The sequence below is a fragment of the Eptatretus burgeri genome, chromosome 4 (assembly GCF_056783735.1).
Source record: "Eptatretus burgeri isolate ZD-2024b chromosome 4, Ebu_testis_v1, whole genome shotgun sequence".
NCBI lineage: Eukaryota > Metazoa > Chordata > Myxini > Myxiniformes > Myxinidae > Eptatretus > Eptatretus burgeri.
In genome coordinates this window covers 9,429,834-9,442,548 of record NC_140964.1, presented here as the reverse complement: position 1 = coordinate 9,442,548, position 12,715 = coordinate 9,429,834, and the positions used below count along the sequence as shown (strand labels likewise).

Below are 12,715 nucleotides of genomic sequence, written 5' to 3'. Positions count from 1 at the left end.
ATGTCAAACAAACACACAAACAAAAATATACAAACATGCAAGCACACACATCTCGAACGAGATGCTATCGGCTGTCCAACCGAGTACATTTTTCTTGCCACCACACCAATGAGTCACCGCATTCTATTTGACTCAATTTGTTTTTCAATATTAAAATCTGGACTGCAAGGCAACTCTGAAGAATAAAAATTATTTTAGAAACTATTTTAAAACTTTTACCCAGGTAAATATATAAAAAAAGAGGAATAACTTTTTGCAAGGAATAGAATTTCCAAAAACGTGATTTTCTATGTTTCCGAGGTCATGTTGCACAGACCATGCCTCGTTGCCTCTCACTCCCTCCTCTTTACTCATGGAAGGTATCGAGGCTCGGCACAATATGCCTCGCTTCATCCCGCATTAAGTCCAGCCTGTGGTCAAAATATTTCATCTGAATTTTCTCCTGAGATATTTTGTCTTGTTCATTGTGCTCACATGTTTTTTTGCAATTTCACCTGAAAGCCACAAATGGGAAACAAACGAATGGAAAACAACGAACGATAGACAAGGCACAAATAAAATAAGGCAAGTGAAAAAGGAAAACAAAAAAACAAGGGACAGGTATAAAAGGAAAGCCTTGCAGCATGAAAGTAGGTGATTTGTTAAAGTGTCTTACCGGTCAGCTATGGTGAGTAGAATTGCACGCTCACTGCGGCATTTGTCTGCAGCATGACGTACACTCATCCTCTCATTCCCGAGCAGATAGCAGCGATGATCATGGCTTTGCCAACCCTGTTGAATGCACAGGTGTCGAAGGCAATGACCCCTCAGAGAACAATCATTTACTTGATTCATAATGACTGTCAAGGACAATTGACTTTTTAAAGGGCAGATATTAACTACAAAGGCACTCAGTCGAGCGCATACCTCCACCAGGCTGAACAGTTTACATTTTGTGTCCCGCTGAGATGCCGGATCTGCCTCCAGACCTGGACTAAAATCAAATCACCTTGTTCTCATCACCAAGCCAATTCATCCACCAAGTTTTGCCAGAACTCGCCCACAACTTTTTCAAACATCATGCTACATCCCTCTTGTTGTTAGCCCCATCTTACAATGGTGAAGAATCGCTTTCAAAATTTTAAAAAATTCTCGGATCCAGATCTTAACCAAAATTTAATAAATTCGTCCTCATCAAACACCCAATCTGTCCACAAAAGTTTTGTGGAATCCATCAATAACCTTTTGAGATATTGCACTATATATATATATATATATATATATATATATATATATATATATATATATATATATATATATATATATATAAACATATATATATATATATATATATATATATATATTGTTGCGGTTCTCGAAACCGCATGCATCCAACAGAAAGCGGCCCGAGACAGTTATTCCATTAATATACGTGCAGATAGTCCCTTCCCTTTTGTCAAGCGGGACAACAGGGGCGTGCGTTGCGAGGATACGGCGGCCATACGCCCTCTGAATTGACAGAAACGTGCGGCGCCGCAGAGTTTCTGCGGTGGCCTCAGTGTGGCCCGACGCCGTTTGGCTATATTTTACAGGCCGTAGGGTCGTCGTGGAGTTATAACTTTTTTCATTTCTACATTCGCCGTAGCAATTCGACAAGCCGAAACAAAAGAACTGGTAAACAAACAAAAAAAAACCCCACTCGTTACCGTCTGTCTGCCCGCACGTTCGCCTTAGGGCCCCCCTTGCGGTCGCCTTGCGGGCACCTTGCGTCTGCCTTGAAAATTCTATGGCCGCCGCAGGAACGCCCTAAGGTCACCGTGCGACATCAAATCAAAGACCGTACGGCACCCCCACGTTTTCGGTCTCCACAATTTATAAATAAGCCGTGCGGCTACCCAAAAAATAAAAACACATGTGACTGCTACATTGTGTGACCGTGGAAATACTGCGGCCGCCCGATAATTGCTCGTGGCCGTAGATTTTGTAGACCCTACGGCTGCCGTGCCAAATGTGACTTAGGCCTTACATCATTCCTTCTTCATTTAATTTCTAACTTCATTCCTACTCTTCTTTTCTGATTATTCCTGAGGTAAATCTAAGCCAAGTGCGCCCCTTGCTGTGAGAAGAGTCCTCAGCAAAGGCCAAGCAGGCATTACACCCCCACCCCTCCGTAGAAAACACCACCTGCCAAACGCACGCGCAGCGGTAATTTTCACCCAATGGACAGGAAACACACCCAGCACGACACCCATCCTGCACACCACACGTACCGAGGAGACGGAAGAAACAGCACCTTAGAAAGGGGCACTCAAACACCACATGAGCATCGACAGCACAGAGCTCCCGTCCTCAAGCGATCCCTCAATCGAGGCTGATAATAGCAAACCGATAATAGCCACGTTGGGTGGGATGCGAGTGTGCAAGGTGCAAGTGGTGCGTTCCTTTAAACCCATTTCTGGACGAATATCGATCGGGTTTCGCCCCGCACACATGATAGCAGATTCGGGCGAACACGAGCGCTGGCCACGTGCATAATGGCGGATCTATGTGCATTGTACGGAATGTGCTCGAAGGCAGACCCGTGCACTGTTCGCGACATTTTGTTATTGTACACAGCGTGGCACGAATGTACCGCTCGTGACACTTTGTTATCACACAGAGCAGGGCACAAATAGACACATCTTACTGTCTGTGCATGGGTTCGCCATAACATCTAACCTTCGGTCCTCGCTGGCGGCCGCGAATGACAAACGCCCCCCATCCCACCCCAACCTCCACGGCCAGAGAAGCCGCGATTGAGCAGATGCATGCGGCACAACCCGGGCTATGCGGGGCACAGGGAGCAGGCATGCGGGACCGCCGCTGCCTTTGGCCGGACGTCAGGGCATGGCGTGGGGGCACTTGCAAGGCAATTCATTACATGGAGTTCAGTGTGGGTGATTCGTATCGTGTCGTGGGATTGGAGCGAGACATTTTTACAGCTCAGGGTCACCTTGCAGGAAGTGGAATGATGCTGCTTCCGTCCAGAGGCCGGCCCTGCGCCGCGGGACCTATAAAGGTCGGAGCGGGGCGGTTTGGTCTCTCTCTGCCCTGCCTCTCCTGCTCAAGCTGGACTTCGACTTCACCTTCTGTCATCATCACCTCGAGTCCTCCTCTTCTCTTCTCCGCCCACACGGCGCTGACTCCACCCACCCACCTGGTCCCACCTACCACTCCGTACTCCACCCACCCACCTGGTCCCACCTACCACTCCGTACACTCGCTCTGGACTCCACCCTCCCAACTCAAGCCCCTCCTTCACACCCACGGTCTCGACGTGAGCTGCCCGAAGCAAGAGACGATGCACCAGATGTCAGGGGGTACCGCACCATGGAGCATTCCCCCCAAATGTATTGGTGGCGCGTTCGGGCAATCAATTGTGGAAAGGTACCGAGAGACCATAGCCTCAACTCCTCTTCTATCTTTCTTCAATTCCTCTTCATCGGTGTGTGTCTGTGTGTGTCTGTGTGTCCTGGCGCCTGTCTAAGTAAGCCTGCAGAAGATTGTTATTATTATTTTCGGTTTAGGTCTGCTCTACGTCCGCTTTCATAAGTTGCTTGTTTATAGCCGCACCACCAACTTTCTTCCCTCTCTCTGCTTGCACATCCCTAATAAATCTATTGACTGTACCACATACCTTTCCTCGCCCCATTGTAAATTAATTACTATGAGGAATGTTCCCTGCTCGTTTTTGTCCTTTCTTTCATTGGTCCAGCATGGTCCAAATCCTAACTTAGCCAGGACTTTATTCCCAACAATCCGTTCCTTTGAGCCAGTACGTCCTTGGCAGTGTCGCTCGGCTGCATCCGATCTGGTAAAATGATCCGGTCCGGTCAAGGTGTACTGAGGGCGTGTTCCCCGGTAATTAAATCACGTGATTAATTAGGTAACCAGGTTAACCCATAGACGAGAGGACCCAAGGTCACATGGTTGAGTTATTGGCATGCATGGTCGGATAAGCGACCCGCTGCGTCACGGAATTATCCGTGTGCGACAGCCTACAATTCCGGGGAGTCTGGTGGGAGCCGAGATAGCTTCCCCCCCTAGTGGTCTCCTCACCCGACCCCCAGCCCACAACAAAATATATGCGCACACACCTCTCTTCTTGTGTAGACTAGCATGGATCGGCTCGCTACGCTCGCCTCTGCACACGTCGAGATTGACGTCATAGATTTGCTGTGTTGTCATGATTTACACTAATCATAATAGAAACATTTCTTTTCTTCAAATTTATTTCTCATATTGGTGATATATTTATTTGAAATTTGTGATGTAAAAAAGGTCAAATGGCCTAAATGGTCAAGGGTCTAAGTTTTGTAATCAGTATGGTAGATATAACTTTTTAAAATGAAACAAACATGATGTTGAAAAAAATAGAGTGAATGCAAGTGATTATCATTTTTGTAAAATGGAAATCATGCAAAAACAATTGTGAAGATTTTTTCATAAGAGCCTCCATCATTGGTCCAAAATGTTCACTGCTGGTTCCAAACACAAATAGTAGTTAGTCACACCTATTAATTGTTTAATCACAAATGATTTTTCAAACTTTATGATTCCCCATAATTACACCTTGAAACAGCATTGTGTGTTTATTGTTTTGTTTTGTTATTAATGGAGTTGAGGCTCGGAGAGGAACTAAAACAAAGAACGGATCAGGATGCAACACAAAAAAACGAACAGCAGAAGGAGAGGGAGAAACACACAACTGGCTGAGGGACAAAATAGAGAGACTTTGAAGACGTGGGATGTGAAGAAGAATGAGGATGATAGAAAGGCAGAGGGAACTGGCAAGATGGACACAGAAGCAAACTCTCAGGAAGGAAAACAGGAAAGTTGGAAAGAGGTGGGCTTGGGGGTAGAAAACATCGTGGTTGTGGATTGGGGATGATCTGAGATGGGCGGCCTCAAGGTGTTTTGAACACAGCTGTTTTGAAGACCTCGAAGGAAGAATGAAATTGAAGAGGGTGAGGAAGTTGGTTCAACAGGTGGGTGAAGGAGGAACAAATGAATGCAAGTGAGCAGTGATTCCGCATTTTGAGCCCCCTTGCATCTCCTCCAGTTCACTGCCTCAAGCAACCGAGGCCATGGCTCTCCCACACCCCTTCAACGCTGATGCCATGCAGAGTCACTGCGAGGCAGCTGGCTTTGAACGCCTCCTTGAGGAAGCTGTCCTCGCACACTCCCTCAAGTCAACCTCACTCCCGTGTCCACTCGGGTCTGCCACTCCACCACACCCCCTCGAGAAAGCAACCCTCCTGAAGCCTCGAGGCCGACTCCCTAGTGTGTCTCCTCGAGGAGGCTGCCGCTGCGCCCGCCCGTCCCCTCGAGGCCGCCGCCGTCGCTGCGCCCGCGCGTCCCTTCGAGGCTGACTCCCTAGTGTGTCCCCTCGAGGCCGCCGCCACAATGGCACGTCCCCTCGAGGCCACCGCCACGCCCACGAGTCCCCTCGAGGCCACCGCCGTGCCCACACATCCCCTCGAATGTCTCCAAGTCCATCGCCCTCACACATCCCCTTGAGGCAGCCTCCTTCACATGCCTCCTCGATGCCAGATTGCTCATGTGGCCGCTTCAAGGCAGCTGCCCTTGTGTGCATTCTCAAGACCGCCCCACTCCTGTGATCCTGAAGGTCCTACAACCTCAAGTCCACTATCCTCCTGAGGCCATCGCCCTCTGGTACCCTCCTCAAATATGCCTCCTCCCCACGCCCGGATTTTGCTGTCCTCCCATGCCCCTCGAAATCACCCCATTCATGTGCCCTCTCGTGGCTGCCACCATCTTGTGTCCCCTCGAAGATGACTCCTTTTCAGGTCCCCACATACCACCTCTCCTTAAGCCCCTCAAAGCTGCTGCCTTCCCTGGTCCCCCCCGACAACCCCCCCCACCCCTTTCCCAAATCACCTCGAGGCCACCGCAGCCATCCCGAACCACCTCGAGGCCACCGCAGCCATCCCGAACCACCTCGAGGCCACCGCAGCCCTCCCGAACCACCTCGAGGCCACCACAGCCCTCCCGAACCACCTCAAGGCCACCGCAGCCCTCCCGAACCACCTCGAGGCCACCGCAGCCCTCCCGAACCACCTCGAGGCCACCGCAGCCCTCCCGAACCACCTCGAGGCCACCGCAGCCCTCCCGAACCACCTCGAGGCCACCGCAGCCCTCCCGAACCACCTCGAGGCCACCGCAGCCCTCCCGAACCACCTCGAGGCCACCGAAGCCCTCCCGAACCACCTCGAGGCCACCGCAGCCCTCCTGAACCACCTCGAGGCCACCGCAGCCCTCCCGAACCACCTCGAGGCCACCGCAGCCCTCCCGAACCACCTCGAGGCCACCGCAGCCCTCCTGAACCACCTCGAGGCCACCGCAGCCCTCCCGAACCACCTCGAGGCCACCGCAGCCCTCCCGAACCACCTTGAGGCCACCGCAGCCCTCCCGAACCACCTCGAGGACACCACAACCCTCCCGAATCACCTCGAGGGCCACAGCCCTCCCGACTCACCTCGAGGCTGCCCCCTCCCTCCTACTGTGCCCTCTTGTGCCATTTCATGCGTCCCCTCATGGCTGGCATCTTCCCAAGTTCCCTCGAGGCCGCTACCTTCCCGCTTACCAGAGGCCTCTGGCCACCCGCCCTTCTCCAGATTCCTGCTCTCCTCCACCCCTTCCACACAGCTCTCCTCCTTCACCTCCTCCAAACCGTTGCCTAACCCCCTTCACAACTATTCTCTATCAAGGGCAACTAAATGGGGATGTTGAACAGTTTGGCAAAGATCGAGAAAGTCAAAAAGTGATATAAACAAAACAACATGCAAGATTGAACCTTGTTTTGTGTCCTCGAAGACTTAATAATGTGGAATATCTGTTGTACCTCCTGACAAGCCGAATCACCGCCACCACGTTTCACTGTGCCTGGATGCTTGCACACATAGCTGAGTCGGGAAGTGCAAGGCAGGGTTCCCCAACGACCCTCCTGCATGAACACAGGAAAAGCTTTTGTATACACAATGTTCGACGTCACATATGTTCAGGTTTTGTTTATTTTTTTCCAATGCAAAATTCAAGGCACAAGGAAGAAAAGAAAGAGGATTGGAGTGAACAAGGATGGAAGTGCACAGAGAAATTGTTGTGTGTGTGTGTGTGTGTGTGTGTGTGTGTGTGTGTGTGTGTGTGTGTGTGTGTGTGTGTGTGTGTGTGTGTGTGTGTGTGTGTGTGTGTGTTATAACTGTTTCCACAAGTCCGAACTTCTGCATTAAAAAGGTGAATGGAGAAATGCTTACCTGGCCCCACATGGCAACACAGAGTTCAGATGACTTGTTGTTTGGTTCACCAGAATGCCACGGAGTAATCGTTACTGCTACGAAGTCGGACCATTCAAACTCCATCTTATTCTTTAAACGATTCAAGCCAATCCACACCTTAATGTTTGCTGCAAACAACAAAAAAACAGCATTCAAATTTTGTTATCCACTCCTTCATAATGAATCGATATAGGCTCTTATTATTATTATTATTATTATTCATCCAGTCGAATCAAAAAAAAGGGACTTACGAGTCGGAAAAGCCGACGCTTTGGCGAGCATCCACCTGCCGTAATCAAGGCAGGTGTTCGAGTGAAGAAGAAAAAGAAAAAGAAAAAGAAAAAGAAAAAAAGAACAACAACAACAACAACAGCATCAACAACAACGCCGAGTTCTCCATGAGCAGCGTGTGTGTGTGTGTGTGCTAATAAAGGAAGAAGAAGAAGCTCGAGGTTCGCCAAGTGATGTCGGCTGTTGTTGGTGAGGTGAGTTGGCCTGGACGCCAATCCGGGCATCACGTGACGATTGCGGACGGCGTGGAAGAGATGTTATCGCTTTCTCCCACGTGACGGATGAAATCGTAAACCGCCATTTTTGTTTCGAGACGGTGATTCAACTCTTTCCCAAACGGATTCCTTCACAGCTCGAGCAAACCACTTTGTTTCTCTGTCTTGTGGTCAATCTGAGACGACACGTTGGCTTTTTTGATAATAAACTTTTACCACTCTTCTACACGTTTCGTTGGTTTTTATGTAAATTGGCAGTTTCAGTATTTTGATGGTTTTTAAATCGTTAAAATACCAATGTCCGTCAGGCGGGCTCGCCCCAAAACTGAGGGAGTCGTTTGGCGACGCACGAACAAAACCTTCTGTTGAACGTTTGAGGATCCCAGCGGATGTCCTGAGGTGGCTGATGTGGTGTAGCCTGCGGGCATGCAGGGCGGGGCATGATGATGGGAGGAGGGGTCGGCGTGGTCATCGGGTCTGCAAGGGATATAAGGTGTGCGCGCCGCCTGAGGCGTCGTAGTAATGCTGGAGTCGCCCGGCTCGTGAGTGTGCTGAATACGCAATAAAGGAGAGCCGCGGGCAAAGTACGCCCGCGCTCGCGCTTGTGCAACACAGCCCGGCTCGACTGTTCCCCCGCTCGTGTCTGCCTGCTCAGCATCTTCTATTCAGTACACCACAGTTGGCTGACGAGGATCTTCGGATCGGCGTGTGCAGGGCGGCAAATAACCTGTGCGGTTCCAGGCTACGGAGCCAAGGGTCTCGCCAGCACGAGCATGGCAGAAGGTCGGGGCACGGCGCACGGGCGCGTACCCGTGTTCGGGGGAGATGAATTCGAGTTGTTTTCTGAACAGTTGGGTTGCTACTTTCGCGCGAATGATGTAGATGATGAAGAGAAACGCAAGGCGATCTTGCTCGCCTCGCTATCAACGGAGCACTACCGGCTGCTGAGTGATTTGGTGGCTCCAAATAAGCCCAGTGATGACGGGCTATCGTTTCAGGACATCGTGGCGAAAATGAAGACCCACTTGGCGCCAGAGAAGTCGTTGCATCTCGCGTGGTTCCAGTTCGATCACCTCGCTAAGGGTGGCGAGGAGCGCGTTGCAGACTTCGTAGCACGGGTGAAGCATTCGGCTGTGCCTTGCAAGTTCACGACAGAGGAGCGTCCGGCACGACTCAGAGATCGTTTTATTTCTGGTCTGCGAGACGCAAAGATGGTAGCAGCCATCCTGCGGTTGACCGACATCACATTCGACTCGGCGGTCGGGACTGCTTCGTCTGTCGAGCAGACACTCACGGATGTCCGCACCATCGCTGGCCAGGACGTAATGAGTAGCTCCAGCTGGGGCATGTCGGCTGATCCCGAGGTCCACGCGGTAACCGTGCAGGTGCCGCAGGTCGCGCAGCCCGGAGTCCGTGCGATGACTCAAGTGCCGCAGGTCGCACGCGCGCCTGGCGGTGTGGGACGAGGGCGCGCACCGCAGCACGGTCGCACCGGGAGCGAAGTGGCTTTCCAGGGGTGCTGGGGGTGTGGGGGTCCGCACCTGCGACAAATGTGCCCGTATAAGAACACCGTGTGTTTGCATTGTCACAAGGTGGGACATTTGAAGCGTGTGTGTCGGATGGCGGGGGCCTCCGTTGGGGTCTTGGATGACGAGGTGTGGGAGGACCCCAGTGACCTGTAGATCGGCCTGCAACCGGGGCATGGCGATGCCGGCGGGCCGGAGCAGGAGATGCAACCACGGTTGAGTCTGTTTTCCGTTGGTTCGGAGATGACGACGCCGTTCACGGTGGAGGTCGAGGTGAATGGTGAGCCGACCGTGTTTTGCGTGGACACCGGTGCTGCGGTGTCGGTCATGGGTGAACAGGCGGCTCGTGGTCTTCGCGGTGTTCGCCTGGTCAAGACGGCCTTGTCGCTGTACACGTACACCGGTGAAGCGATTGCACCGCTTGCGAGGGCCGACGTCTTGGTGCGCTACCGAGGTCGACGCGCCCGGCTCTCGGTGTTCGTGGTGCGAGGGGAGGGGCCCGCCCTTTTGGGTCGGGACTGGCTGGCGCACCTCGGGCTGGATCTCCGGTTCGTACCTCCAGGTGTGCCAGTGCCCTCTTCGATGCCTTCGTCGAGTACCGAGGGCGAGGTTCTGGCGGCGGGAGCCGCGTCGATGCAACGGGAGCGGCCGTTCGTTGCTGCCTGCGGCGGTGATGTACGGTTCGGGAGCGGCGAGAGCCGTATCAGCTCTCGCGATGAGTTCCCGCGTTTCGGCAGCGTTCGTGAGGCAATGCGCGCCGGTGTTGTTCGGGCAGCTTCGACAGGTTGCGGTGAGCCCGTGGCGTTAAAGGAAGTCGCGAGTCACAACATCGAGTCGACAACCAAGAGACGGACTCGTGATGTGGGTTGTGGGTTGCTGTTCATTGCATATGTGTTTTTCCTTGCTCTAGTGATGCAGTTTAACGTTGTTGAAATAAATGCCAGCAGTTCCCGTGTGAGAGTGGGTTTGGTGGAGATCAATCAATGGGATTTGTATTATGATCAATGTGATGTGGTGGCTTTAGGAGCGGTGGTGGCGAATAAAAATGTTGGGTTGGCCTTCCATTGTCCCGGGCAGTAGGATTCCATTCCATCATGTGCTGGGATTTTATCAAAAGAACGCGCTGTACGGAAAAATGAGTTTGCAATGGTTCGAATGATGTTCGTAGTGATTTATAACGAGCCTATGATTGAAGTGTGGTTTAAATGGAATTGCTACCGTCTAACTGCCGTGTGGGTCTCGGAGATCGACTCGGAGCCAAGACTGGTGCGCTGGTCGGCGTTACCCCCACCTCTGGTTGCGGGCGCAGCTCTCTGTGTTCGCTCAAGGCCGTTTAGATGGGCGTTGGCGTCTCAACTGATTGTGGTGCGTGGGTTGTTTTGGAGCATTGAGTGCGTCCAGCCAGCGGCGCTGTTCAGCGCCCCCATCCAAGGTCAATCAAGGCTGCCGCTGGCGCCACGGCTTCCAGACAGCGGGCTTCCGGCCTCGGAATGTTTATCTACGGCGGGTCTGCCTGGGGGGAGTGGGCCGGAGGCGTTTTATGGTGCCGGGGGAGGTTTGCTCGGGAGATCGCCACGGCCTCGCCGAGGGCCATGTCAGCATGAGCCGCCTGGGGGCGTTTCCGCTGTGTAGGGCTGCTGTGCTTTTCGCCTTGCTGCTTCATATCGGTAACGCGGCCAGAGTTTGGGAGGTGCTGTGTGCACCTCCGTCTTCGGAATCTGGCCGTGGCAGCTCCATTAGCTCGCTTTCACGCATTATGTGATGTGATGTGCTGTTATACTTCGCTGTTTTCATTTTTTGTGCCTTGTCGACTATTATACCGTAGTCCTTCGTGTTGTTTATGCTTATTAAGATGGTGATCATTTAATAATCATAGTTTTAGGAGGGAGGAGTGTGGTGTAGCCTGCGGGCATGCAGGGCGGGGCATGATGATGGGAGGAGGGGTCGGCGTGGTCATCGGGTCTGCAAGGGATATAAGGTGTGCGCGCCGCCTGAGGCGTTGTAGTGATGCTGTAGTCGCCCGGCTCGTGAGTGTGCAACACAGCCCGGCTCGACTGTTCCCCCGCTCGTGTCTGCCTGCTAAGCATCTTCTATTCAGTACACCACAGCTGAGAGGGTTCATCAAGACCTCGACACACAGACACAATGAGGGTTTTGCGTTTCAATCAGCACGAAGCTGCTTCCCATCCGGATATTACATCAGAATGGCGTTTCTCTTCATTTACCTCACGACTGTTTGTCACGTGGTATTTTGTAAAATTAATGGTACGTTTTAATTTGTGATCGTAATGAAAATTATAGACAAGTTGAGTTTAAAGCTGAATTGAAGAACAGACATGGCCGAAGCTTTTGGCCGAGCAGCTCATCAGGACACACGCACACAAGAACACCGGAGATGCAGACACACGACGAAACAATTTATTTGTTCAGACCGTTGGTGATTGGCTCTTTGAACTGTTACTGACACGAAGATACACATCATGGCCTTGAGGCACCGAGGGAACCCGTGACCTCCCATTTTTCGATGGATCCAGGTCAGAACAGATGCAGTGTTTGCACATACTCTTTTTGTTTGTACTCACCTTGAGCAGGCATTCTTGTTGGGTTCTTACCCAACACAGCGGGATGGTTGTGTACGACCAGTCTCCAAGTTGTTCTGCATTGCCAATGGAATGTGCTGCTTGATCCAGTCCTCCAGTCTGAGTGATGTGCGACCTACGGACCTGGCATCACACCGGCACTGACATCCGCAAATAACACTGTTCAGTTTTATTGTGAGGAACACATCTTTCTGGACTGAGGGGAGCAATTTGTGGGTGGTAAAAATCACTCTCGTTGAAACAGAGTTGTGACATTGTGAAACTGACCGTTTCACCTGTTGTTCAAACTTTCTTGTGTGTACCTTGTCGAGGCTCGTATAAGAGCTAACACAACGCAAGAGGGGAGGGGGAGGGGGGGCAGGAGACAAGAGGGGTGGGAGAGGGAAGAACAAACCAGTGGGGAACAGAGACATTAGGAGATCTGTGGAAGGGAGAGGCATGGGGTGGGAAACATTTGAAAAACAAAATGGACACCACAGGGACTTTCAGGACCTTGCACGACAGGGAATTTTCTGGAAAGAAGGCAGAAAATTTGAAGGAGGTGGGTTTGGGGTGGATTAACGAGGGTAGAAAAGATCGAGAATTTGGATGGGGGAAGATAAGAGGTGGTGGTGAACAGCTGTTTTGAAGACCTGGAGGGAAGAATGGGATTGAAGAGAGTGTGGGAGTTTGTTCCAAAGGTGGGAAAAAGGAATGAAAGATTGCAGGTGAGTAGTGATCTGTGATTTTGGTAGTTTTACCAGAAGGGGGCTGTTGGTGGACCTTGAGCA

General features: G+C 51.7%; 1 protein-coding gene across 1 annotated transcript in view; it reads right to left on the bottom strand.

Annotated features, from left to right (window-relative positions):
• MRC2 (mannose receptor C-type 2) overlaps positions 1-12,715 on the bottom strand; it is a 382,895-nt gene that overhangs the window by 261,944 nt on the left and 108,236 nt on the right. Inside the window, exons 8-10 of the mRNA XM_085876862.1 lie at positions 7,293-7,441; positions 6,884-6,985; positions 656-771 (exon numbers count right to left, since the gene is read on the bottom strand). Of these exons, the coding sequence (XP_085732988.1) occupies positions 656-771; positions 6,884-6,985; positions 7,293-7,441 (367 nt within the window). The remainder of the gene's footprint in view (positions 1-655; positions 772-6,883; positions 6,986-7,292; positions 7,442-12,715) is intronic.